Source organism: Aspergillus fumigatus, chromosome 6 (assembly GCF_000002655.1).
Source record: "Aspergillus fumigatus Af293 chromosome 6, whole genome shotgun sequence".
NCBI classification, from domain to species: Eukaryota; Fungi; Ascomycota; class Eurotiomycetes; order Eurotiales; family Aspergillaceae; genus Aspergillus; species Aspergillus fumigatus.
In genome coordinates, this window is record NC_007199.1 from 1,458,372 (window position 1) to 1,481,703 (window position 23,332).

General features: G+C 50.9%; 8 protein-coding genes across 8 annotated transcripts; 3 read left to right on the forward strand and 5 right to left on the reverse strand.

Moving 5' to 3' along the window:
* Positions 1–9: 9 nt before the first annotated feature.
* AFUA_6G06700 (uncharacterized protein) lies at positions 10–1,173 on the reverse strand. The gene is made up of 3 exons (XM_745470.3): positions 918–1,173; positions 430–861; positions 10–360 (listed from the first exon to the last, which is right to left on the reverse strand). The coding sequence occupies exons 1-3, from the start codon at positions 1,053–1,055 to the stop codon at positions 295–297; spliced, it is 636 nt and encodes a 211-aa protein (XP_750563.2). The 5' UTR covers positions 1,056–1,173; the 3' UTR covers positions 10–294.
* Positions 1,174–1,216: 43 nt separating this feature from the next.
* On the forward strand, positions 1,217–3,116 carry cdc43 (protein geranylgeranyltransferase type I subunit CDC43). The gene is made up of 5 exons (XM_745471.3): positions 1,217–1,964; positions 2,024–2,069; positions 2,118–2,479; positions 2,528–2,636; positions 2,698–3,116. Exons 1-5 carry the CDS (start codon positions 1,374–1,376, stop codon positions 2,838–2,840), a joined length of 1,251 nt encoding a protein of 416 aa, XP_750564.2. The 5' UTR covers positions 1,217–1,373; the 3' UTR covers positions 2,841–3,116.
* A 223-nt stretch (positions 3,117–3,339) lies between these two features.
* AFUA_6G06720 (non-specific serine/threonine protein kinase) lies at positions 3,340–7,595 on the forward strand (the record flags this gene model as incomplete). Its single annotated transcript, XM_745472.2, has 5 exons — positions 3,340–4,492; positions 4,742–4,770; positions 4,840–4,957; positions 5,021–5,168; positions 5,224–7,595. Exons 1-5 carry the CDS (start codon positions 4,439–4,441, stop codon positions 7,593–7,595), a joined length of 2,721 nt encoding a protein of 906 aa, XP_750565.2. The 5' UTR covers positions 3,340–4,438.
* Positions 7,596–8,283: 688 nt separating this feature from the next.
* Positions 8,284–10,877, reverse strand: AFUA_6G06730 (putative l-fucose permease; the record flags this gene model as incomplete). The annotated part of the gene is made up of 6 exons (XM_745473.2): positions 9,909–10,877; positions 9,736–9,836; positions 9,456–9,673; positions 9,056–9,400; positions 8,754–8,984; positions 8,284–8,675 (listed from the first exon to the last, which is right to left on the reverse strand). Exons 1-6 carry the CDS (start codon positions 10,041–10,043, stop codon positions 8,284–8,286), a joined length of 1,422 nt encoding a protein of 473 aa, XP_750566.1. The 5' UTR covers positions 10,044–10,877.
* Positions 10,878–10,999: 122 nt separating this feature from the next.
* Positions 11,000–14,888, reverse strand: AFUA_6G06740 (calcium-transporting ATPase). The gene is made up of 5 exons (XM_745474.2): positions 14,341–14,888; positions 14,111–14,268; positions 11,720–14,035; positions 11,342–11,664; positions 11,000–11,280 (listed from the first exon to the last, which is right to left on the reverse strand). The coding sequence occupies exons 1-5, from the start codon at positions 14,456–14,458 to the stop codon at positions 11,175–11,177; spliced, it is 3,021 nt and encodes a 1,006-aa protein (XP_750567.2). The 5' UTR covers positions 14,459–14,888; the 3' UTR covers positions 11,000–11,174.
* Positions 14,889–15,485: 597 nt separating this feature from the next.
* AFUA_6G06750 (14-3-3 adaptor artA-like protein) lies at positions 15,486–17,838 on the forward strand (the record flags this gene model as incomplete). The annotated part of the gene is made up of 8 exons (XM_077805002.1): positions 15,486–16,443; positions 16,632–16,639; positions 16,711–16,757; positions 16,819–16,838; positions 16,901–16,912; positions 16,973–17,247; positions 17,313–17,400; positions 17,482–17,838. Exons 1-8 carry the CDS (start codon positions 16,432–16,434, stop codon positions 17,836–17,838), a joined length of 819 nt encoding a protein of 272 aa, XP_077661135.1. The 5' UTR covers positions 15,486–16,431.
* Positions 17,839–18,885: 1,047 nt separating this feature from the next.
* Positions 18,886–20,150, reverse strand: hcr1 (eukaryotic translation initiation factor 3 subunit J; the record flags this gene model as incomplete). The annotated part of the gene is made up of 3 exons (XM_745476.2): positions 19,852–20,150; positions 19,662–19,741; positions 18,886–19,590 (listed from the first exon to the last, which is right to left on the reverse strand). Exons 1-3 carry the CDS (start codon positions 19,868–19,870, stop codon positions 18,886–18,888), a joined length of 804 nt encoding a protein of 267 aa, XP_750569.1. The 5' UTR covers positions 19,871–20,150.
* A 95-nt stretch (positions 20,151–20,245) lies between these two features.
* aspf22 (enolase acuN) lies at positions 20,246–23,004 on the reverse strand. Its single transcript, XM_745477.2, has 5 exons — positions 22,236–23,004; positions 21,853–21,985; positions 21,742–21,798; positions 21,330–21,669; positions 20,246–21,271 (listed from the first exon to the last, which is right to left on the reverse strand). Exons 2-5 carry the CDS (start codon positions 21,974–21,976, stop codon positions 20,476–20,478), a joined length of 1,317 nt encoding a protein of 438 aa, XP_750570.1. The 5' UTR covers positions 21,977–21,985; positions 22,236–23,004; the 3' UTR covers positions 20,246–20,475.
* Positions 23,005–23,332: the final 328 nt, after the last annotated feature.

Consider the following 23,332-nt stretch of genomic DNA (forward strand, 5'->3'; position numbering starts at 1 on the left):
CACAGGCTGAACGGTTTATGGGGAAACAAGTGCGTATGGCAACAAGTGCTCATATTGTGACCCAATGTCCGCAAAGCGTCAGCCTATCTTGTGACTTGAATATGATTTTGAGGGGATCTGTTCTGCTTTTTAACGCATATGGTAGCTTAATAGTCCCGGACAGGAGTTTTCGCCGTAATGTACCATAATTGTCGGGCAATCAAAGAATTCGTCGTCAATCTCCAGTATATGGTGCTATGTAAATTATGTGCAACGCCTGACCCAACGCTCATCAACTAAACAAAAGAATACCGTCTATTCTTCTCGTTCCACAAAACGAGCAGCTATTTCCTGCCTCTCTTCGCGGAGTGTGATGAAAATCTACCAAGGATCAGCACAACTCAATAAAGGCTTCCACGACCAGCTGGCCGGCAGGCGGACAAGACTTACCCAGAGCCAGAACATCATCTCCATAAACCCATACGTGAATACAACCCTATTCTTCAGCTGGTCCAAGCCCGACGTGGCCTCTCCCGACCCGTACCCGCCTGTCGTGCGCGCGGCACCCGCACCCACCCCCCAAGCATCCGGCCTACTCTGATATATGAAGAATGAGACCGCAAAGAACAGACAGAACCGGGCTGCCGAAAGCAAAGTCCAGATATCCGAGTAGAGTGCGGCGAGGCGCGCCGCGAAGGGGTTTTGCAACGCGCTGGACCTGGATGTGGCGGATTGGCTCCTGGCCGCTTGGGCCATGGCAACGAGCTCGTTGACCAGGGGGATTTTGGCGATGACGATCAGGTCGACGAGGGCGTCGGCGATGAGGAGGATGCCGCATAGGGCGAAGGGGGATTGAGGACGGGAGAAGGACGGGGCTGCATCCTGTTGCAACAATTCTGTCAGTTTATTGAGGCATATTGGAGAGACTTTTGACGTACGATCTGTAGAACTTCTCCTATCATGAAAACAACGTCTGAGTTGGTGACTGTGCTTGGAGATCTGGTCAGGTACACGGCCAAAACAAACAGAAACAGGGCGTGTGCCTGGATGAGCGTCTTGGAGGAGAGAAGAGCCATGTTAGATGAAGGTTAGAGATTAAAAAGAATAATATTCTATATACAAATCACACTGGCAGCTGCGAATAAATCTGATCTCAGTCGATGCTGTCATACATGTTCTTGACTTTTGTAGCTGCCACATTTTTCCTCCAATGTCTTAGATCCATCTTGTGGGGTTAACCGCTGTCAAGTCCGGAGGCCGCCCGCAACAGAATAATGACAACAATGAAGCGCAATTCAGAGCGACGGACTCAACGAACTCACGCCTTCGCTTATTCTTAGTTTTACGCTTGATTTGACGTGGCGAGCAGATTCAACATTGTCAAGTCCGGCAACATGACAGAGACAGTCTTCAACAAGGAACGTCACATCAAATACTACCTCCGCTGTCTCAAGACTTTCCTCCCCCACCAGTACACCTCCAATGACTCCAATCGCATGCTCCTCGCTTTCTTTACGATCTCCGGGCTCGACATTCTAGGCGCGCTCGATAGCAAAATCACCGCCGAAGAACGAAAAGGCTTCATAGACTGGCTCTATCACTGCCAGGTTCCATCGGGGGGGTTTCGCGGGTTCACGGGGACAGATTTTGGTATCGACAAGCGCACCCCGGAGAACGAAGCTTGGGACCCGGCGAATGTGCCGGCCACATTCTTTGCGCTGGTAGTGCTACTCATACTGGGCGATGACCTGTCGAGGGTGAAGCGGGTCGAATGTCTCCAATGGTTGCGCAAACTTCAACGTGAGGATGGCAGTTTCGGAGAAGTGCTCGGCCCCGGGGGAGAGATCAAGGGTGGTCGCGACCTCCGGTTCTGCTGCTGCGCAGCTGGGACGCGATATATTCTTCAAGGGAGGAGCGGGAGCGGCCTTGAGGGTGTGAGCGATATCAATGTAGACAGGCTTGTGGAATTCATTCAGGCTTGCCAGGTTCGAAGACTCTTAGGTGTTTGGTCGTGGTTGCGAATGCTGATACCTGGATCTGATAGACATATGATGGGGGAATGTCGGAAGCGCCCTTTCGTGAATCCCACTGTACGTGCAATGGACGCCGCCATAAGCGACTGATCTGACTGGAAACAGCTGGCCTGACCTATTGTGCCATTGGCGCTCTAACCTTCCTTTGCCGTCTTCCGAAAGACCAGAGACACATGGCGCTCCTTTCTCCGGGGAGTCAGGAATTCGAACATTTGCTCAAATGGCTCGTCTCCAGACAGACATCTGAGTTGGGTGAAGAGGAGTCGGACGAGGAAGTTGATGGCTCACCTGACCAGAGTGATAGTTTGCATCGAGACACAAGCAACCTCGCTCTCAATGATAAGATTGCCGTGCTTCCTAATCTAGCCCCGCCAACAGAGGAATCTCTACTTTGGGCAGGGTTCAATGGGCGCTGCAACAAATATGCGGATACATGTTACTCGCTTTGGAACTCCGGTACGCTCGTAGTAAGTATTTACCGGTTTTGCGATGTTGAACACTACTCATAAGACTAGATGATGGACCGACTATCTCTTATCGACCAGCAGCGCAATCGGCGATATCTGCTCGAGAAGACACAGCACATTATCGGCGGGTTTGGGAAAGGCATTGGTGAGCCTCCAGGTGAGATCTCAGGGCTCCTACGACATATCTGAAAGGAGTTTGTTCTAACGGTCAATGCAAGATCTTCTACACTCGTTTGCTGGGCTGGTATCTCTCGCGTTTCAAGGAGAAGAAGGCCTGAGTAGCGTAGATCCTGCATTATGCGCCAGCCACCGGGCAGCTCGGCACATGGAAAGTCTCCCCTGGTGGCAAGAGACGAATTGATGCTCTAAATTATAGTGGACGGGTATTCGGAATAGCACGTCGAATAATCCGCTGTCGTAGGCTGGGCTAGAAGCTCTACTGATTTATACCCCACGTCGTTGATTTTTCATCTAACGAAACTTCCCAGTGATACGTAGCTCCCAGCTATCTTTGAATAGGAATGAGTTTAGATTATTCGAACCATGATAGAATCTAATCTTTGATAGTTCAAGACGCAAGCGACCACTTTCCCGTGTCTAGAGGCTAGGAAGTGTTCTAGAAAACGGAGAGCGGCCCAAGCCATCCACCAGACCACTATTAGGACCGGCCGGGAGCCGTCATCACTAATTTATCTATCCGCCATTCAGGGGTTCGTTTATCGACTACACGAGTAGCACTAAGAGCCACTTACTCGCTGATGATATCAGTACAATCAGGGAATAACATACTATACCACATACGTAGACGTACTCTGTATAGCGAAGATCTGACCGCTCTGGTAAGGAACCCTCGTGAATGAGGCCCTCAAACTCGTCGGCTGATCAATATTGGGTTGTTGATGACGATGATGTCGATGCATGCCAAAAGACTCGAAAAGTCGAAACGGCGCACGTTCCCACCCGCAAATAGCATAATAAGATAAATAAAATTATAAACTGGATTGTCCAACAATTGACTTGTGTGAAATTGTGCGTACAGCCCGAATGCAGTAGACAATCATTTCCATAGGTGCTCCATTAGATTCATTAAAAATCAACTAACTTCCCCTGGTTCATTGTCATCGTCAGAATGGCAAGGTACATACATACCCTCAGATGGGCCCCCTGTTGGCTAGATAATCAGAAGGAGAGGAAAATCTTCATAATAACTATCATAGCCATTGTCCAAGCCGATAGAATAATCAGGTGGTCGGTTGACACTCGAAACAACCCGATTTCTTGTTTCATCATATTATTCTCCGGCAGATCCAACAGATATAGATAGGTATGTATTGCTAGCTTCTTCTCCTTTCTTGACCAATTTCTCCCCTCTTGTCGTCTCTATACGGCATCTCTTCTCTTTCCATCTTGATAATATATTCCGGTCTGTTTAATAATAATAATCTCTTTTGGGCTTCTCATCTTCAAGTCATTTCCGACCTCCTTCCGATCCTTTTTCACAAACAGCTGCTGTTCCGTCCGTCCTCCTCCACCTCCACGCCGTCCTGTTGGGCCCGAAATTTCCGCTTCAGACAAGGGGATTTTTTGCGTCCTTCTTACACCCCTCTGCGAGTTATCTCTACTCATTTGCGGAGACTTGAACGAGTTAGCCGATTTCCCTAACTGCTAAACTATCTCGATTTCCCTTTGCCCGCTCTGTCTATGCGATTCACGATCTGCCAACCATCTTGCGCGCCGCCGTCCATCGCGTTGAACTCCTTTGTCTTGCTACCTTTCTTCGTCCTTCGTATCCACTCGTCCTGTTGATCGCGACACTCCTCTGTTCCGCCTCAGGTTGGATGTCAATCTCAAGCCGTCGTCATCATCGTCATCGTCTTTCGTCACAGCGGCCCATCATCGTGCGCATACAACTTCTCCGCGGAAGAATCTCCAAATTAGGCGGAGACGATCTCATAACACATGCCGCCGGCCAGGACAAGAGCGGAGGTTCAATCCCAGAAACAAAAGGAAAAGGTTCGTCTTGAGGCATTAATACTTGGACGCATCATAAAACGGTCAACCTAAGGCTCGCATCTTCTACGAGACCCCGCATTCAAACTCTATTGGGCCAACTAGAAATTGCCAACCCTTGTCATTACGCGGTCCCTCGTGTGCTCTGATGTTTCCCTCTCAATCCCTGCGTTTGCAATGCTGCTTGTTTCCCCCTATGATACTGTTGAAATTAAAGTTGCTGACTTGAGCGATTGCGTCACGCCCCTATAGCTCGCCAAATCATACCATGAGTTATTGGAGTAAGCTGCCACTTCTATACCACAAGCCCTACCAATGCCCTACGATACTAATCAACCCGGCGTCCCCAGGGAGTTCTCGTCGAAGGACCTTCGAACCGTTGGTAACTACACCCTTGGAAGGCTGATTGGGAAAGGCTCCTTTGGCAAGGTTTATCTTGCTTCCCACAAGCTCACCAATGGTTCCAAGGTATTATTCACCCCGCGGCCGACCCAAGAGGCAGAACCATTCTAATCGGGTTTGCTCCCATAGGTTGTGCTCAAGTCCTCCCCAAGGGAGGATACGAATCTCCCTCGCGAGATTCATCACCATCGCCAGTTCCTCCACCCGCATATCGCCCGTCTCTATGAGGTTATAGTGACAGAAAAGCTGGTCTGGCTTGTACTCGAATACTGTCCAGGTAGGGAACGTTGCAACGTGATGCAGTCGGCTACCGCTGACAAGACGATGCGCAGGTGATGAACTCTACAACTACCTTCTCCGCCATGGTCCCCTCCCAGTCGACAAAGTCAAGAAGATATTCACACAGCTAGTGGGCGCAGTCGCATATGTACATAGCAGGTCATGCGTCCATCGCGATCTCAAGTTGGAGAACATCCTCCTGGATAAGCATGAGAACGTCAAGCTCTGTGATTTCGGCTTTACGCGAGAGTACGAGGGCAAGGCAAGCTACCTACAGACTTTCTGTGGTACAATATGCTATAGTGCACCCGAGATGCTCAAGGGCGAGAAGTATGCCGGAGAGAAGGTGGACGTATGGAGTCTAGGCATCATACTCTATGCACTTCTCGCTGGGGAGCTGCCGTTCGACGAAGACGACGATCAAGTCACCAAGAAGAAAATTCTTACCGAAGAGCCAGTTTTCAATGATAAATTCCCCGACGATGCCAAGGCCCTCATCAACCTACTCCTCTCCAAACGGCCTCTCATCCGACCGAGCTTAGCCGATATACTGGCTCATCCATTTCTCGCAGAGCATGCTCCGGAGCAGCAAGCAATTCTTAAGATTGCTCGTCCAGCGCCTTTCTCAACGCCCTTGGAAAGGACTACCCTCCAGCGGATGAAAAGTGCTGGAGTCAATGTCGACGAGGTCATGGAGAGCGTCCTGGCTCAACGATGCGATCCGCTCGCCGGCTGGTGGGCTCTCCTAATTGAGAAAGAGCAGCGGAAGGAGGTTCGGAGGGAACGCAAGCGACGGGAACGAGAGGCCGAGGCGAAGAACTTGCGACGACTCAGCGCCGCCAGTAGCCGTTTGGAGAAGATCTCCGCCGCACTCCTTGAAGTGGATGAGGAAGGACATGCGTCTCCGAGCACATTGCTTCAGGAACGAGGAAGAAGGGACAGGCGCAGTCTTCCCTCTCAGCTCGCTGTCCCGGAGTTGCCAATGCTACCCGAGCCGGTTCCTGTGCAGCCCCTGGACTTGACCACCCCGGTGCCACCACCGCCTCCTCCACCTACTGACAAGGACTCGGTCCGATCTGGCAGCTCAACAAGACGTCGGCCAGTACCTCCCCCAAAAGACAATACGCGACGGCGAAGCACCCTGCATGCTAGTGCGTCGCAGCCGGAGTTGGCACAGCATAATGGTATCCTCAGGCGTCGAACTGGACGCCGTCAGTACCCCATCATCAGTCAGCTCGCATCGCTGAAACATTGGCTAATGGAATCTGCTAAGAGGGCAAAGTCTCCTCATCCTAAATCGGCGGGGGGAGGGCATCGCAAGTTCTTCTCCGACAGACTGAGCCCAGGGAAAGGACAAGAAGTTGGGAAGAAACCAGCGCCAACCTCACCTAATATCCCCCCTGCAGGCGATCTGGCGACTCCAACGCAAATCAAGCGCGCATCCAACGCCAGTAGCCTTGCGCCAAGCAGCGCCTCCTACTCCAACCATCGTCATTCATATCCGCGACAGCCCCGGCCGCTGAGTACTGGCTATCCGAGCCATCGCAATTCTCTATCTCCGTCTCCAATCACGCCAAGGGGCTCGTACAGACGATCCTCCACGGGGCTACGAGGTCGCAAATCCACCTCGTCCTCTGTATCCTCCATACGAAGCATTCATCATACGCACACTCACTCCAAGGCGTCTTCTGTTTCCTCAAACAGCATTGGATCCGCATCGACCCCGACGGCTCGGCCTTCGAGATCCCCACATTCGTCGATCAAAGTTCTCCCTACGACACCCAGTGCCTCCGCACGCTTTCCGAGTAACATTCGCCTCGTACGGAATGCAGGCAATGGATTCCGTGATACCCACGATGCGAACGGAAGGATGCAATCTGTTTTCAACGAGGCAGCGCCCGCGCCGTTACTATACTCGCCCTCAAGCAGCCTTGTGTTTGCCAGGCGCAAAAAATCTGCCTTCAGAGGTCCTATGTTACACACAGCGCATCTCATGGCCTCTGGTGGCATGGCTGCAACGGAGTTCCCACACGACAATGCTGCGATGGATTCGGCCCACGGTGCAAGCAAGGCTCGGCCTGCAACGCGGAAAAGTCAAATTATCGAAGAAGAGGAGGATATGGCAGAGGAAGATATTGAGGAAGTAGATACTTTTTCCGGTCCAGATGAGGATCCAGGCTCGCCAGTGGACGCTATCATCAAGCCCGAGGAAAAGAGTAAGCCTTTTGACTGTTCAAATGATTCAGCGGCCAAGTGTCAAAAACCATCGCTCGCCCCTGCGCCGGATATCGACACGAGCCCACTTCGGCCCCCTCGCTCTTCCTCTTTGAAAGCATCAAAAGCAGTGATAGCAGATGCGCCAGCTCTGCGCGACGAGGACGGCAAGACCGTTGTTGTCACCTCCACAAACGCTGTGGTTCCCTAGGAGTCCACCTTGAAGACATCGACTTTGACAGACGAACCAGTTCCATGTCAGGTGACCAATGACCTCTCATAGAATCATTTATTTGTTTTGCACTAGCCTTTATACCCCTTTTGCGGCAATGTGGCATCGGCTCTCTTGAATACCTGTATTATTTTTGGATTTGGTGGAGAATACGAACGGTATACGCTTTTCATCGTCTGCCACGAATTCATTCCTTTTTCGTTCTTCTTTCCTTTTTCCTTCGATAACCTTTCCTTCACTTCATCCTGTCTCTCTCCTGGTACAATCTCTTCCCTCTGTACTTTGCTGATGTCGTCTTCTGCCTTTCGTTTTCCTCCGATCATATTCCCTCTATGGAGATACCCTCAGTTTTGATTCATAATTTTTTTTTTCTCTGCCTATGTGGGCTGGTACCCCATTGAGCACGGAGTATGATATTTAGCGCACAGCGCAGTCATCCCGCTGGTGTCTAGACGCCGACAGTTCATTCAAGCTTATTGCTTCTGTTTGTTTGACTTCGTCATATATATGTTTATATAGATAGAGTAGAATTTTCGTTAAAGCCTCGTTTCGCTATAGACATGCACCGGCCGTTAATGTTGATTGGAACAAATCGCACTAGGTATCGATAGATCATAACGCATCGCATTACTCATCGGAAATCCAAACTACCTGTCAATTACAATCGTCAATGCTCGATTTGAACAGACCCCTCCGCCGACTTCTCCATCCCCCGAGCCTCAATGTCCTTCATCACGCCAGCTCCGCCACCCTCGGTCAGCCCGATCTGGCTGTCGCCGACCTTGTCGACCGTATCGCGGTACGCAGGCACAAAATTGACGGCGACAGCATACGTCCACGCAGCAACCATGAACATCGTGGGGACAATCATAGCGAAGCCCGTGCTGTTGTGCATGTCGGCCACATGGCCCAGGAGGGGCGGCACGACGGCACCACCGCAAACACCGCCGACGATGAAGCCAGACCCGCGTTTGTAGTGGCGGCCCAGGCCGCGGATACCCAGGGCGACGATGGTGGGGAAGCAGACAGACTCAAAGAACATGGTGACGAAAAGCATGGCTGGAATCAATTATCAGTAACATATCTTCCTGAGAGCCAGGCGAGTGGGGGTTGGGGGGCGGAGCGGAGAGAGCATACCAATTCCATTCTGCTCCCTTTGGGTGATAGACGCAGCGAGGAACGCCACCACGCCCGAAAGATATGCCAGGAAGACCCAGCGGGCACGCATGTATTTCATGAGCAAGGCGCCGGAGAAGCGGCCGACGGTGAAGGCGCCCTGCGCACCGGCGAGGTACTTTGAGCCCGTGGCGCTCGAGGTGCCGGGCCAGGTTTCGACGGCGTAGTTGATGAAATAGCCTGCGATGCCGACTGTTGTGTGTGTTAGACTGAGCGGTATGCTACACACACAAAAAAAAAAAAAAAAAAAAAAATTGACGCACCTTGGGCACCGGTGTATGTAAATTGAGCCAAGGCAGCATGGAACAGCTTATATTGCTTCCAGAGTGGCTTTTCCTGCTCGTCAACGTGGGTCTCGGCAACTTGGAAGGCCATGTCCTCGTCGGTGACTTCGGGGATGTTGGATAGGTAAAAGACCCCAGCAAGAAGGAAGACGAAGATGCCGATGGCGAGGTAGACCCATTGCACGCTCTTTAGGGCCGATACATCGTCCTGGGTATCAGTGAAGAAGACGTATGAGGCCAAGGTTGGCGCGACACAGGTGCCAATGCCGTTGAAAGCCTGCGCAAGGTTGATTCGCAATTCAGCGTACTTCGGTGGTCCACAGACTATCCAGCGCAGATTAGCACAATTGCCTTCCCCTCTTTCATAATCTCTACTGACCAGCAAGGTACGGATTGGCAGCAGTCTCTAAGGACCCCAGCCCCGACCCGATGACGAATGTGGCCGCGCAGAAACCCCCAAAGGATCGATTGAGGCCGGCCGGCCACATGCAGAGCGCTCCAATACCATACAGGGTCAGTCCAAAGATAAAGACGGCCTTGTATCCGTAGTGACGCAGAATCCAGTTAGCGTAACCCAGCGATGCGAGTGGATATGCCCTGACAACCAGTCAGCTCCACGAAGGGTCCGATCTATTTTATATATACCTGGCAGATCATACCCAAAATATGCAGCCTGAAGACCCGAAGAACGAGTCCGGGTGATGTTAAGTGTATTCTGGAAATGCTTGTTAAGAGTATCTAGCAGCCCATAGGCAAATCCCTACACATGGACCATGATCAGCATATGTTTGTCGACTTCAAGTTCGATCAGTCAATCCAGGTGTCGACTCACCCACATAAAGAAGAGAATCGTGACCAGGGCGAGGGGCCACAGGCTCTGACGCAAGGTGAGCGTAGCTGCAGAGGTGGTACTCTTATTGTTCACCCGGAGCGCCGAGCGGGATCTGAGAACCTGAGCGACCCCCATTTCGGCAATTGCGGAGGTTAATGGCAGGCCTGATGGTGTCTTGTAAAGGAATCCTTCATAAAGAAACGCAAGAAGAAAGACGGGAATGAGGGGGGCGGGGGGAGAAGACAGTGACCAGGGTCCCCTCGACGAACAGGCCCTTTATGTACTCCTACACGACGCCATCAGCCGTGCTACCCCAGAAGCGAAGATAGTTGCTCCTCCTGGCAGTAGCGCATTATCAAGGTCACAATGGCCCGATAGCCACAGACCAGATGGCCCTCGTCAAGGGTATTCTGTCCCGTTCTGCTCATTTTCCGCTATGAGACCTAGAACGGGTCGGCCTATCACGACCTGACAACATGAAGCAATTCGCCGAAAAAACGGCAGAGATTCCACTTCGCCAAGAAGGAAAACCACAGTATATTGCCCCCGAGGTGAACAATGTTCCGATGCTGCATCTGTAGGTAGTAGTACACCTTCACTTCCTCATCCCCCAGACTTCAGTTTCTCCGCACTCTGGGGAAGGATCGGCGGAGGGAATCCACCACTCGGCCACGCAGATTATGTGCCAGATTCTCCAATCCTGAGACTCCTAGAAGGATCGATGATCATTGATTGGGCAGTGCGGTCCAAAATGCCCCAGGTGCTGTCCTAGCTTGGGGTGACATTCCTCGAAAGAGAGTGAGTGTTCCAGCATCCCTTTGCATTCTCGTGGGGGCTCATTTGTCTTTTCCCCCGCATTTGTAGTAGTGGTTGAAATAGTCTTAAGGTTAACCACCGGTGAAGTCGGTAAACTTTCGAGAAGGTAGTTGTGAGCTTGCACGGCTCGTACGCACGTTGGTGGCTGACCTTGCTAAAGGGTAGAGAGTTGGCATGTTTTCTTTTCCTCCCAGAAACGTAACGTTGATTCCTCCATACCTGAGGCATCCGTAGGCACCAAGACGCATCAAAGTGAATCTACTCATCACCACACATCAGGGTCAAGTCGTTTCGTCATTTCTATACGTTAGGGTCATCTATATTTATACATATATACTTTCAGATGCCTCACGAAAGAAGGAAAAGAGAATGACAGGACTAATTCGCACAGGCCATCGTCTATATCTAGTAATCCACAAGCCCGTCGGTCATCACTTCATCAGCCAACGCCTACGCCTTCTTGGGCTTGAATGCCACTCCATTCTGCTGTTCCCCTGCAATTGCAGGGAGAGTGTACAGGCGGCGCTCCGCATATTTAAGTAGCTCATCAATGGCCCTTCATAAACAGTTAGCAACAGGCAAAAATCTTAGTGAGGACGGATGTAAGCAAGACTTACACAACAGGAGCGCTGATAGCCAGAACCGCCTTCCATTCAGTCCAGTTCAACGGCAAAATAGAGAACAATGTCTGCAAGAATGGAATATACAGAATGGCGAAATGGAGGGTCATTGACAGAATGATGGCGTACACCAGCATCATATTGTTCCAAAGAGGGAAGGCGAGGAGTGACTCGCTGGATGAGAGCGCGTTCATGGCGTTCAACATCTCAATAACCACAAGGATTGAGAGCGACACGGTGGATGCAGACCGCGACATCTCGTTGGAGAACATCTCGCAGCCAATCTCGGGGAATTGAGCGGAGCACTTGTGGAAATGGGACTGCAAATACGAGTTAGACAGGCACGAAAAGGTCTCACTGAGACAATTTGCTTACCAGCTGCCAAAAGGAGATCTGAGGTCCCTCTGGATTATAAACAAACCACCATATGTAACCAAAAACAGTAGCAGCACCGACGTACGTGCCGATGGCCAGGTATCTGAAAAGTAGCCAGCCGCCCACAAGAGGCTCATCGCGCTTTCTGGGCGCGCGTCTCATCACATCATGGTCAGGAGGGTTGAACGACAAAGCGGTAGCAGGCAACCCATCAGTGACCAGGTTCACCCAGAGGAGCTGGACCGGGATCAATGCTTCGGGCATACCCAGAGCTGCGGTCAAGAAGATAGATACAACCTCTCCAATGTTTGAGGAGATCAGGTAGCGAATGAATTGCTGGGTATTGCTGTAGATCGATCTGCCCTCTTCGACGGCAACGGTGATTGTCGCAAAGTTGTCGTCAGTCAGAACCATATCAGCGGCGAGCTTAGCAACATCCGTTCCAGTACCCATGGCAACACCAATGTCGGCCTTCTTCAAAGCAGGAGCATCGTTGACACCGTCGCCAGTCATTGCAACCACATGGCCCAGAGATTGAAGAAGATCGACCAGCTTGGACTTGTGGCTCGGCTCAGTACGTGAGAATAGAGACGCCTTCTTGACGGCCTCGAGCTTTTCACTTTCCGAGAGGGCGTCGAATTCCCGGCCAGTGAAGCTTTTGCCCGTAAGGTCCTCATCCTCACCAAAGACACCAATTTGACGGCAAATAGATTCAGCAGTGTTGCGGTTGTCACCGGTGATAACAATCACGCGAATACCAGCGGCACGGCATTTCTTCACGGAGTCAGCAACCTCGGTGCGGGGAGGGTCTAGCATTCCAACAAGGCCAATCAGAGTCATGTTCCTTTCCAGCTGAGCGTACTCCTCGGTGGTTTGAGCATTGTGCAAAAGGGGGTTATCCGCAATATCGTCGACACTAGCCAGAGCAATGACGCGCAAACCACGGTTGCCGTATTCGACAACTTCCCTGGCAAGAAGATCACTGTACACTCTGGTGAGAGGGACACGGGGCCCATCAGGTCCCAAAAGGACATAGGAGCAGCGTTCGAGGATCGATTCAGGGGCACCCTTGACCAGAAGCCTCTGAGCCTTGTCCTTTGTAACTAGAACAGACATACTCTTGCGGTCGCGGGAAAATTCATATGTAGCCAGCAGTGGTAGGCGTGATTCGTAGTGGGCACTCGAAACGTGAAGTCGCTGAGAAGCCGGCAGTCGAAATAACTTTTCATTGGTAGCCATGTCATCAGTGCCGATCTTTTCAACTAATACTCTCAATGCTCCTTCGGTAGGTTCACCGATACAGGAGAAAGTGCCACTCTTCGGATCATGGGCAAGGGTAGCACTGTTGCAAAGCGCCATGACTTCAGCCATCTGGCGAACGGTAGAGGAGGTTACAGCAAGGTTCTGCAACACCTTCCCATTACGGGAGAGCTTGCCCTCGGGAGCAAAAGTTGTGCCCTCGACGTCTATCTCCTCCAGGTCATCACCGGACGCATTGAGGTAAACAAGCTTTTCCACGCTCATCTGATTAGTAGTCAAGGTTCCAGTTTTGTCCGAGCAGATTACACTGCAGCTACCCAAAGTTTCGACAGACGGCAGAGACCGAACGACGGCGTTCTTAGCCGCCATCTTGCGCGTACCCAGAGCAAGACAGGTGGTGATGACTACTGCTAAGCCCTCCGGGATGGCGGCCACGCCCAGAGAGACGGCAATCTTGAGATAGTAAATGGCACCCTTAGCCCAGCCACCATGAGCCGGGTCATTGAAGTGCTCAACATTGATCAGCCAGACGAGAACACAGATCACGGTGATCACCTTAGCTAGCATGTCGCCAAAATCGTTGAGTTTCTGCTTAAGTGGCGTCGGCTCTGAAATCTGAGACGTGATACTTTCGTGGATGCCACCAATAGCAGTCGAAGCACCAGTCAACACAACAATAGCAGTAGCATGGCCATTGACAACCGAAGTGCCCGAGAATAGGATATTTGTCTGGTCTTGCTTGACGGCCTGTTCATCCTTGATCGAGCGGGTATCCTTGGAGACACTCTCACTTTCGCCCGTCAGGACCGCTTGGTCGACGCGGAAACTGTTGCTTTGAATAGCTAGCAGTCTGCAGTCGGCCGGAACGCGGTCACCAACTCCGATGTGAATGATATCTCCAGGGACGAGATCTTCCGCCTTAATACGCTGGGTTTTGCCATCACGAACCACTGTTGCTTCATTTGCAGAGTATTCTTGAAGAGCAGCAATTGCCTTCTCCGCGCTGCTCTCCTGCGTGACACCGACGACAGCATTGAGGATCAGAATGGTCAAAATCTAGGTTGGCAGATTTACAATTAACTCAATCCTTCAAGAAATCACCTTCGTACAACGGGGTTTCGCAGAACGTACCACAACAGGGTCAACAAACGCTGTCCAGTCGTCACCTTCCTCAAAAAGAGCCAGTACAAAAGACACAGCAGCGGAGCCTAAGAGGATGAGGACCAGTTGGTCCTTAAATTGTTCTAGCACAAGTTCCCAGAGAGGGGTCGGTGGATCTTCCGCGAGAGCTTCATTGTTCATCAACACCGGTCAGCTTGGATCACTCTGTGCGCTGAGTGTGGAGGTGGGGGAGTACTGACCATTTGGGCCATACTTCTGCCTAGATCTCACGACCTGATCCTGGGACAGACCAGCACGCTCTGAGACTCCAAAGTGCTCCAGCACTTCTGCTGGAGAATGGAGAAAAGATCGCTCCATTGCCAATCACACCTCGAACAATCGAACAAGCCAAGAGAGAGGGAGACGAAGAGGAGAGAGAGGAAGAAAGAATGAGAAGAAATATAAAGGGAGAACGTGGCTACCGAGTCATGAATGCCAAGTGGCCGGATGAACAAAAGGCTACCGGTAGTAGTAGACCAGGTTAGGTAAGTAGTTCTCGGATAGCAGTATTTCTAGATAGCAATCGGGAAGGGTCTAGAAGGAAGGGGGGAAAATCGATCAATAAATATCCGAAAGAAGGACTCAACAACACAGAGAACGATACGAGAGAGGAGATTTTCCAACAAGTCTATCGAATGAAAAATGGCCTATTCCAACACTCTGGGCCGAAAAGAAGGAAATCCGAAGTCTAGCTAGTCTATCCTGTAGAGGCGTAGTTGGTCTTTGCCCCAGACGCTGAGGGCAGAATGATGCAGTTTGGCTGATAAACGTGTTCTTTTTTTTTTTGGCGGTGACTGTTTTACTCACCATCACTGGCCACTGCTGGTTCATCTGCAGACCCCGGTAATCCACGGTGAACGACAAGCCGGAGGGCCACAGGGCTGAACTGTATGAAACCAGTTTTATAGATCAAGGTGCCATGCATTTTATGTAGTTTAGTCTTGTATGGCGAAGACCGGTCAATATTCTGTCGATCTAAGGTGGTGATTTCCTCTGATTGTCTGAATGGAAGTTGCATAACAGATCTGTTAAGGCACAGAGCTCAATCTTATCTACCTATAATCAAGTCTATCTACATATAGCTCAAGTAAACGAAGACAGATGGTTGAGCATAGTTGCGAGATTCTGCTCCTGCTAGATATTTGCCTTCTGTTCAATGAGGAAATCTCTTCTGTAACCACTTGTAACGTCACCGACATTAATACTATGTAGCATCGCGACCAAGCTCCACTGAGAAATGATGATGCCTTGAGGGACCCATGCGAATAGCCCCCACCTTCCCTGTGTCCACTGTCTCTTTAGACGCTTGTAAGGATCTGATACCCAAGTACATCATGGACGAAATGGAGAAGCGTCTATCAGGATTTAGACAGTAGGATGATGCCTTATTGGCGACTCCGCTTTAGAACTTGCTGTGCTTAAACTACCGGAGACTTTGCACCGGTAGACAAAAGCAGCCAAGATGCTATCATTCTTGAGATGGCTGGCGGAGAGCTTACCATTCATTAGTTTTGCTAGTGACACCCCCCTGGAGCAGGCTGTTACCTTCACCTCTTTGGCTTCGCTGCAGTCTACAACGCTTGTATATTGATCATTGTGCCTACTGTATATCACGTGGACTGCCAAATGAGAGTTTCGGCCCTCGATTTGGATGCGACTCCCAGTGCAAAGCATCCATTTGATTGTATATGAACTCCAATATGAATTCCCGATCTCCAAGGCTTTGTTCGTTCAGCAATAGCCATAGTCGCTGACACTGGCAGCATATGAAGCTGTCGCGATAGCCATTGTATCAGTTTATGGTCATGTTTGTTTATTTTATTCATAGCACATGGACTCAAGAGAAGTCTGATAAGCACCCCTTCAGACTGTGACAGATGTCGGACAGCAACCTTGGCAGAAACTGGACAGTCAAGTAGTCTACAGCACTGGCTCAATCAGGAGAGCCAAGGGTGAATGAATGTCTGCACTACAGGACATGAACCACTATATGATGCCTGAGGCTGGCAGAAAGCAACAAACCAGGCAAACACACCGCCTCACTCTCGCTAAAGCTGGCTGGCCCGTCAGCTCACCGATCCATCCCAATCACTTAACTACTTCCAGTTGCTGGGAAGATCACATCTTCAGGTCGTGATTACTTACCTACTCTACTTACTTCTTCCATCTCCTAACCCAATTTCCCTCTAAGCAAATCTTCCTTGTCTACCTAGTCTCCTTTCTCTCTTCTTCCACATTTACCAACAATCTCCTTCTCTTGTTTCCTCTCCTTTCTCCCGTAACCTTTCACCATGACTTCTGAGGTATGTTATGTTGTTCCAGCCTAACCCCTCCTCTCTCTGTTGTTGTCCACCCTGTCACCGCTGTCATGGTGTCCCATGGCGTATACACGCACACACCCTCCCCCACCACTCCTAACTTCCATTCGTCTTTTGTATTTCCCCTTTTTTTTCTCATTAAGGGTTACTGACGGTCTATATATGATGTTTAGCGTGAGAAGTAAGCATCTTCGGAGACTATCAATCTCCAAACAATTGGAAATATCGCTGACGTCTTTCCCCTCCCTACAGCAAGACTTTCCTCGCAAGGCTCTGCGAGCAGGCCGAGCGCTATGATGGTTAGTTGTCTTTTCCCATCATATTCACTGGCATGGAATAACAGGATTCTCACTTTTACAGAGATGGTTACCTACATGAAGGTTCGTTTGTTGTCTGATTTGTATAACGAATGATTGGACTGACTCAGCTAACCGCCGCACAGGAAGTCGCCAAGGTATGTTCAAACATGGCTCTAATGTTTCAATGTTTCTAGATGACTAACTCCTTGGATCAGATTGGAGGCGAACTTTCCGTCGACGAGCGTAACCTCCTCTCCGTTGCCTACAAAAACGTGGTCGGGACCCGCCGTGCCTCCTGGCGTATCATCTCCTCCATCGAGCAGAAGGAGGAATCCAAGGGCTCCGAGCAGCACGTTGCCATTATCCGTGACTACCGCCAGAAGATCGAGACCGAGCTGGAGAAGGTCTGCCAGGATGTCCTCGACGTTCTGGATGAGTCTCTCATCCCCAAGGCCGAAACTGGCGAGTCCAAGGTCTTCTACTACAAGATGTATGCAAGCGATTTCGTGACCCCTGCATCTAAAGTACGATCCCTAATCACTGATGTGCGTGTAGGAAGGGCGACTACCACCGTTACCTCGCTGAATTTGCTTCTGGTAACAAGCGCAAGGTCGCTGCTACTGCCGCCCATGAGGCTTACAAGGTATGTCGATCAAATGAGACCTGCGTGTGGAATTGACGCAGTGTATGGTTGAGCGCTCGCTTACCGGCTGACCTCCTTCAGAACGCCACCGATGTTGCCCAGACCGACCTCACCCCTACCCACCCCATCCGTCTTGGTCTCGCTCTGAACTTCTCCGTTTTCTACTACGAGATTCTGAACTCGCCCGACCGTGCCTGCCACCTTGCCAAGCAGGCTTTCGACGATGCCATTGCCGAGCTCGACTCTCTTTCCGAGGAGAGCTACCGTGATAGCACCCTGATCATGCAGCTGTTGCGTGATAACCTCACTCTGTGGACCTCTTCTGACGGCAACGAGGCCGAGGGTGCCGCTGCTAAGGAGGACAAGACCGAGGAGGAACCCACCCCCGCTGCTGAAGAGAAGCCTGAGGAGGCCAAGCCTGCTCCTACCGAGTCTTAAGTGGGCGGCTTCCGGGGTTTTCCTTTGTTGTATCAAAAGCCGTGTTGCGTCACTCGGCGTGTCTATTGGTGTCTGCAAGTCCTTTTCTTAGCCGCGTGACTGGTTTGGGCCGGCAGATATCTTCCACTTGTTCGGGATCGTATGGGTCGGGCCGGCGGAGTTTGACGATATCTGGAGAGGGAGGAAAAGGGGCCGAGTGGAATTTATCTCTCTTTTATTTGTCTCTATTCCCAACCCCAGCAAGATACAATTGTCTTTTATTCCCCTTTTTTACCCCTTTGACTAGTTTCCACTTCCCTTTCTCCCCTGTCCTCAGATTTTATTCCCCCAATTAGTACCTGCCAATGGAAGTAGTTCGCTCCTTCACGTCAGATATTGGGAAAGAAAAGACCGGCAGGTTGAGACAGCAAAAGAAATCTAGAGGGGGGTCGGATACTTCATCGATCTCCATACATGGTCTCCCTAGGTCCCTTCTATTGAGTGCTGGGCCGACTTCCCTAGCGAAGGTATGCATGTTTGCCTCTCCAGGCTTGCAGTTGGAGAGGTTACCGCAGTCGTTTCGTAAGGGGCCGGAGAAGTTCAATTCTGAACCTTTTCGTGGCCCGGCCAGGAGTGCGTCCTTCACTCTACCCCTTTTTACATCGCCTGTCGGTGGACATCATGTGATGACTCACGCAAGGACTAGAGAGCGTCAAATCTGGACACTTATATTATCGAGCTATATGGCTTGATATCATATTGTTGATTTTCATCGCTTCGCAAGGAAAATTCTGAGTAGCTTTAAAAAAAAAAAAAGTGTCAAGATATATAATGTAGTCTATCATTGAATCAAATAGAGTGTACTACCCACACAGGAGGCGCAGGATACAAGGTATATAGGTAAGCATATACATTCTCAAAAATGAGAATGGGAGGTAAAGAAAAAGCACTGCCTCAATTAACAGTATGGACAAAAGAGAAGCGTCATTTTGGAGGATGAAAGGGAAACAGGAAGAAAGGCGTCGTTCCTATCCAAACAAGTGTAACCCTACTTTTACTAATCCTCAATCACATGAAGTCGTCATCGTCCAGTCCATCATCATCATAAGGTGTGGCATCAATCTTGTTGTCTCTGCTAGCAACGAGAGAAACCTTGGTCTTGGCAGCCTTGGTCTTCTTGTTGCCTTTGTCGGCGGCACGCTCCTCTCTCATCTTCTCGTTGCTGATAGTGGTGAGGGCACTGGCAATCTTCTTGACATCACCGCTGTTAAGCTCCTTGACAAGCTGCTTGGTGAACTCCTGCGCCCACAGGGCATAGTGAGGTTTCTTCGAGTGCGCCGTCAGCAGGGGGATCAGCGTGCTGGTCAGCCGGGTGAACTGGTCCTTGGTTGTAGGCTTGAACAGTGGCATGGCGGAGAGGTCGACGGCCTGCGTGGGATCGGCCGAGTCGCTGATGACAATCGCCTTGGGGGTGCCACGGTTACGGTTCAGGTCGATGTCCTCGAACAGGTCCTGCGCGTGCTTGAGGTCACCCTCCTTCTCCGTGCGGCGCAGACGGGCCCGCCTCGCCGCCTCGTCCTCTTCGCTGTCCTCGTCGCTCTCGTTCGCCTCGGCCAGTTTCTTTCGCTCCTGCTTGCGCTCCTCTATCCGCTGTGCCTTGCTCTTCTTCTTCGCGGCCGCCTCGGCTTCGGCCTTGGCTGCCGCCGCTGCAGCCTTTGCGGCCTTTTCCCGCTCTACTTCTGAGTCTTCGGCGGCGTCCCACGAGTCAAGGACCTTTGAAATCACAGAGGGTTAGTATATCTTGAGCCAGCAAGCAAGGTGTATAAATCGCAGAGGTAACCTACATCTTCCTCCTCCTCATCGTCGAACTTGCGTCTGGCCACCACCGGCGGGGGCGGGGGCGGGCTGCTGTCTTCCTCATCATCTAATAGATTGATATCAGCACCTTTCTCAAGCTATCAAGGAAGAGACTCCCTATCTGTAAGAATCCGGGATCGTCACTTGCCGGCTGGCAAATTTCAAGATATCACTTACCCCACTTTGAAGGCGCCATGGCGGGCAAAATCGTCAGAAAAGATTTATTGGCTGATAGGACACGTTCCGAGATTCCTGAGCAGGTACCCAGGAGGTGATTCAGCGGGATCTACCGTGTTCGGACGAGATAGACTGTCGTGGCGAAGACCGACGATGGTTTTTTTCTGCTGAATGGCAGAGACAGAATCTCGCTGCTGCCGCAACAACTTCACAATGGAATCTTGTTAGTGGGGCATGTAAATGATCACGTGCCATTCGACCATTGATGCCCGATACAAAAGTTCTGAGTGCCCTGGTACCTTTGCAATTTTTGTGGCCACGGGAGATTGCTAGAGCTCATTTCAACGCTTGCGCTATGTTCTTACGTGGACCGATACTTTACTGAGGACATATTAAGCTGGATGCATTTTTCATTAAGCCACTATATAGTGTAATTGGCTGATCATATCATCATCATAACTCTTTATCGAACAGCATTGGGACGTGCTGGTCTGTTGCTCAGCCTGGCAATGCTGTTATTTTTTCGAAGCCCAAAATGGGTCCGAGTCCAATCGTCATTTTTTGAAGTATGTCTGATTGGGTTGAGAACCTTTTCTCTGTAAATAGTAGGGTCCGCGGCTGCATTTACAGGTTGACGGCAGTGCGGAACTTGGAACCAGCGTAGACGGCATTCTCGCCGAGCTCCTCCTCGATACGGAGGATCTGGTTCAGCTTAGCCAGACGCTCGGAACGGCAAGGAGCACCGGTCTTGATCTGGCCAGAGCGCAGACCGACAGCAATGTCGGCAATGGTGACGTCCTCAGTCTCACCAGAGCGGTGGGAGACCATGACACCCCAGTTGTCGGCGTAGGAGTCCTTGGCGGCCTGGATGGACTCGGTGAGGGTACCGATCTGGTTGACCTTGAGCAGGAGGGCGTTGCAGGACTTGAGCTCGATGGCCTTCTTGATACGCCCAGGGTTGGTAACAGTCAGGTCATCACCAACAATCTGGAAGTCGGAGGTCTTGTAGAAGTAGCTCCAGGCCTCCCAATCATCCTCAGCGAAGGGGTCCTCAATGCTGACAATGGGGTACTTGGCAGCAAGGGACTTGTAGAGGTCGGCAAGCTGCTCGTAGGTGAGCCACTTGGAGGGGTCGCTCTCGGGGTTCTTGAAGTCAAGGTCGTACTTCTTGACGTCGGCCTTGTAGAACTCGCTGGAGGCAACGTCCATAGCGATCTTGATCTTGCCGGTGTAGCCGGCCTGCTCGATGGCCTCGGTGATCAGGTCGAGAGCCTCCTCGGCGGTCTGAATATCGGGAGCAACACCACCCTCGTCACCAACGTTGCCAGCGGACTGGCCGTACTTCTTCTTGGCCAGAGCCTTGAGCTTCTGGTAGACCTCAGCACCCTGGCGGAGGGCCTCGGAGAAAGAGGGAGCGGAGCTATTGATCATAGTCAGAAATCAATGAAAGAAAGCCAATGCACATCAGGCAGACTTACTCAGGGACGATCATGAACTCCTGGAAAGCGAGGCGACCACCGGCGTGAGAGCCGCCGTTCAGGACGTTCTGGAAGGGAACGGGAAGGACATAGGGCTTCTTGGTACCGGCAAGGTCGGAGATGTGAGCGTAGAGAGGGACACCCTTCTCAGCAGCACCAGCCTTGGCAACAGCCAAGCTGACACCGAGGATGGCATTAGCACCGAGGTTGGACTTGTTGGCAGTCCCGTCAAGCTTGTTAAGGAACTCGTCGACCTTAGACTGGTCCTTCACATCGATGTTCTCCTTGATGAGAGCAGGGCCAATGGTCTCGTTGACATTCTTGACAGCCTTGAGGACACCTGTTGATCACATTGCCATCAGCGATGACATTCTCTGAGCACGAAGCTATTGTCAAGTAGATACAAACTTACCCTTGCCGCCCCACTGGGTCTTATCACCGTCACGGAGCTCGTGAGCCTCGTGCTGGCCTGTCTCTTCGTCAGCACTCGAGGGTTTTACCTATTAGTTTCAAGGGAACGGACCGGTGGAAGCTCCAGAAGGAACAATAGCACGGTGCAAACCGGTCTCGGTGACAACGTCCACCTCAACGGTGGGGTTACCGCGAGAGTCGTACACGGAACGAGCGTGGATCTTGGAGATAGGCATTCTGACGAGCTGATTAAAAGGTCAGTTGGATGTAAATCGAGAGGAATGAAAGGACCACAGGAAGTGAGAGGACTGGAGAGCTGATATAGAAGGGAAAAGCCAGTTACGGGTTGTTAGGTGTGTGACTAGCAGCGGGGGGTTGCTCTTCACCGATGACCCAAAATGAGTGAGTGGATGGGAGAATCGGTATGAGAGGCAGGTGATGCTGATCCAATCAATTGCAAACCACTCTCACGGTGAGTCAAAGGGACGAACTAACAGGTGGCAGAAGACTCAAGGGACAAATTGCAATACGAATAGACTTGATATGAAAGGCCCAATTCCTCTTAGTGATGACGAAGAGCGATGGAGGGGTCAACAGTACAGGTGTGGAATGGCGGGGTAGATGTTAATGATCTCAGACTGGGAAAGCCAGGCATGAAATTCACTTACATTTCAGACGGTAGTGAGGATCAGAGGATAACTGGGGTTCAAGTGCAGCAAATGAAAAGGAAGATCAAAGACAATTGATCTTTAAATTGGAATCGTCGTCTTCTTGTATGTTGCCAATGATTGTCCCCGGGTAAAGCTCATGATGGAAGCTCCGAATCTTCCCAACACCACGGTGGGGCAGCGAACCGATCTGCTATTCTCGCTGGCTGAGGCTTCTCCTTTGCACCGTTTCCATTGTAACTCTGCAGCGAGATCTCCCGCTTTCCCTCGGGGCAAGGCGGGTGAGGATCGAGACGGCGATGCTCATGCTTTTTACCTGCGACTGAGAGCAGCAGAACTAGAGTGACTACTGGATAAGGAGAACTTCATCTTCTCATTTGACAAGCTCGGATAACTATGAATAGTGTGTGCTCCTGAAGAGGTAGGCCGGAGATAAAAGCTCTACTCTCTATTAGCTCTCTATATAAATATCTGAATCTGTACATCTCGATGATGGAAGAGAAGATTGTTAGCTACTCAATGCTTATCTACATTACTGCCATTAGCCCGTTGCATCTCAGGAGTCATGGAATAAACAAAGTAGCATGCTCGTGGCCAGAAGCGTACCAAGACTAGTATTATCTGTCATACTACATAACAGCGACCCAGGGAGGGACCTTGCTTAGGTTGTCTGGAAACTTCCATCCATTGTGATTGCGTAATGGCAAAAGGCCATGACATAAACGCCTTGATGCCTGTATGCCTTGTGGCCTTGCGGCCTTGGGGGCCTTATCATCTTGGCAATATCACGTAATCGCCATGTTGGGCTAAGTCATGTGACCAGTAAGTGGTTGCTCTGTGAGCTCTCGACAGCTCGACCAAGTTGGAGTAGCGAGGTCAGATACCCCATAATCATCAGCCTTCTTTTGTACGCATTGTATTGCA

Bases quoted from the DNA above. Each gene is read 5' to 3' on its own strand.
- AFUA_6G06700 (XM_745470.3), bottom strand. From the start codon at position 1,055: ATGGCTCTTCTCTCCTCCAAGACGCTCATCCAGGCACACGCCCTGTTT. The intron at 862-917 runs GTACGTCAAAAG...TTGTTGCAACAG, and splicing joins TAGGAGAAGTTCTACAGATC to GATGCAGCCCCGTCCTTCTC. The intron at 361-429 runs GTAAGTCTTGTC...GATCCTTGGTAG, and splicing joins AGATGATGTTCTGGCTCTGG to ATTTTCATCACACTCCGCGA.
- cdc43 (XM_745471.3), top strand. From the start codon at position 1,374: ATGACAGAGACAGTCTTCAACAAGGAACGTCACATCAAATACTACCTC. The intron at 2,070-2,117 runs GTACGTGCAATG...GACTGGAAACAG, and splicing joins GCCCTTTCGTGAATCCCACT to CTGGCCTGACCTATTGTGCC. The intron at 2,637-2,697 runs GTGAGATCTCAG...GGTCAATGCAAG, and splicing joins AGGCATTGGTGAGCCTCCAG to ATCTTCTACACTCGTTTGCT.
- AFUA_6G06740 (XM_745474.2), bottom strand. From the start codon at position 14,458: ATGGAGCGATCTTTTCTCCATTCTCCAGCAGAAGTGCTGGAGCACTTT. The intron at 14,036-14,110 runs GTACGTTCTGCG...CTGCCAACCTAG, and splicing joins CGTTTGTTGACCCTGTTGTG to ATTTTGACCATTCTGATCCT. The intron at 11,281-11,341 runs GTAAGTCTTGCT...CTGTTTATGAAG, and splicing joins GCTATCAGCGCTCCTGTTGT to GGCCATTGATGAGCTACTTA.
- aspf22 (XM_745477.2), bottom strand. From the start codon at position 21,976: ATGCCTATCTCCAAGATCCACGCTCGTTCCGTGTACGACTCTCGCGGT. The intron at 21,799-21,852 runs GTCCGTTCCCTT...ACGAAGAGACAG, and splicing joins TCCTTCTGGAGCTTCCACCG to GCCAGCACGAGGCTCACGAG. The intron at 21,272-21,329 runs GTAAGTCTGCCT...TATGATCAATAG, and splicing joins GAGTTCATGATCGTCCCTGA to CTCCGCTCCCTCTTTCTCCG.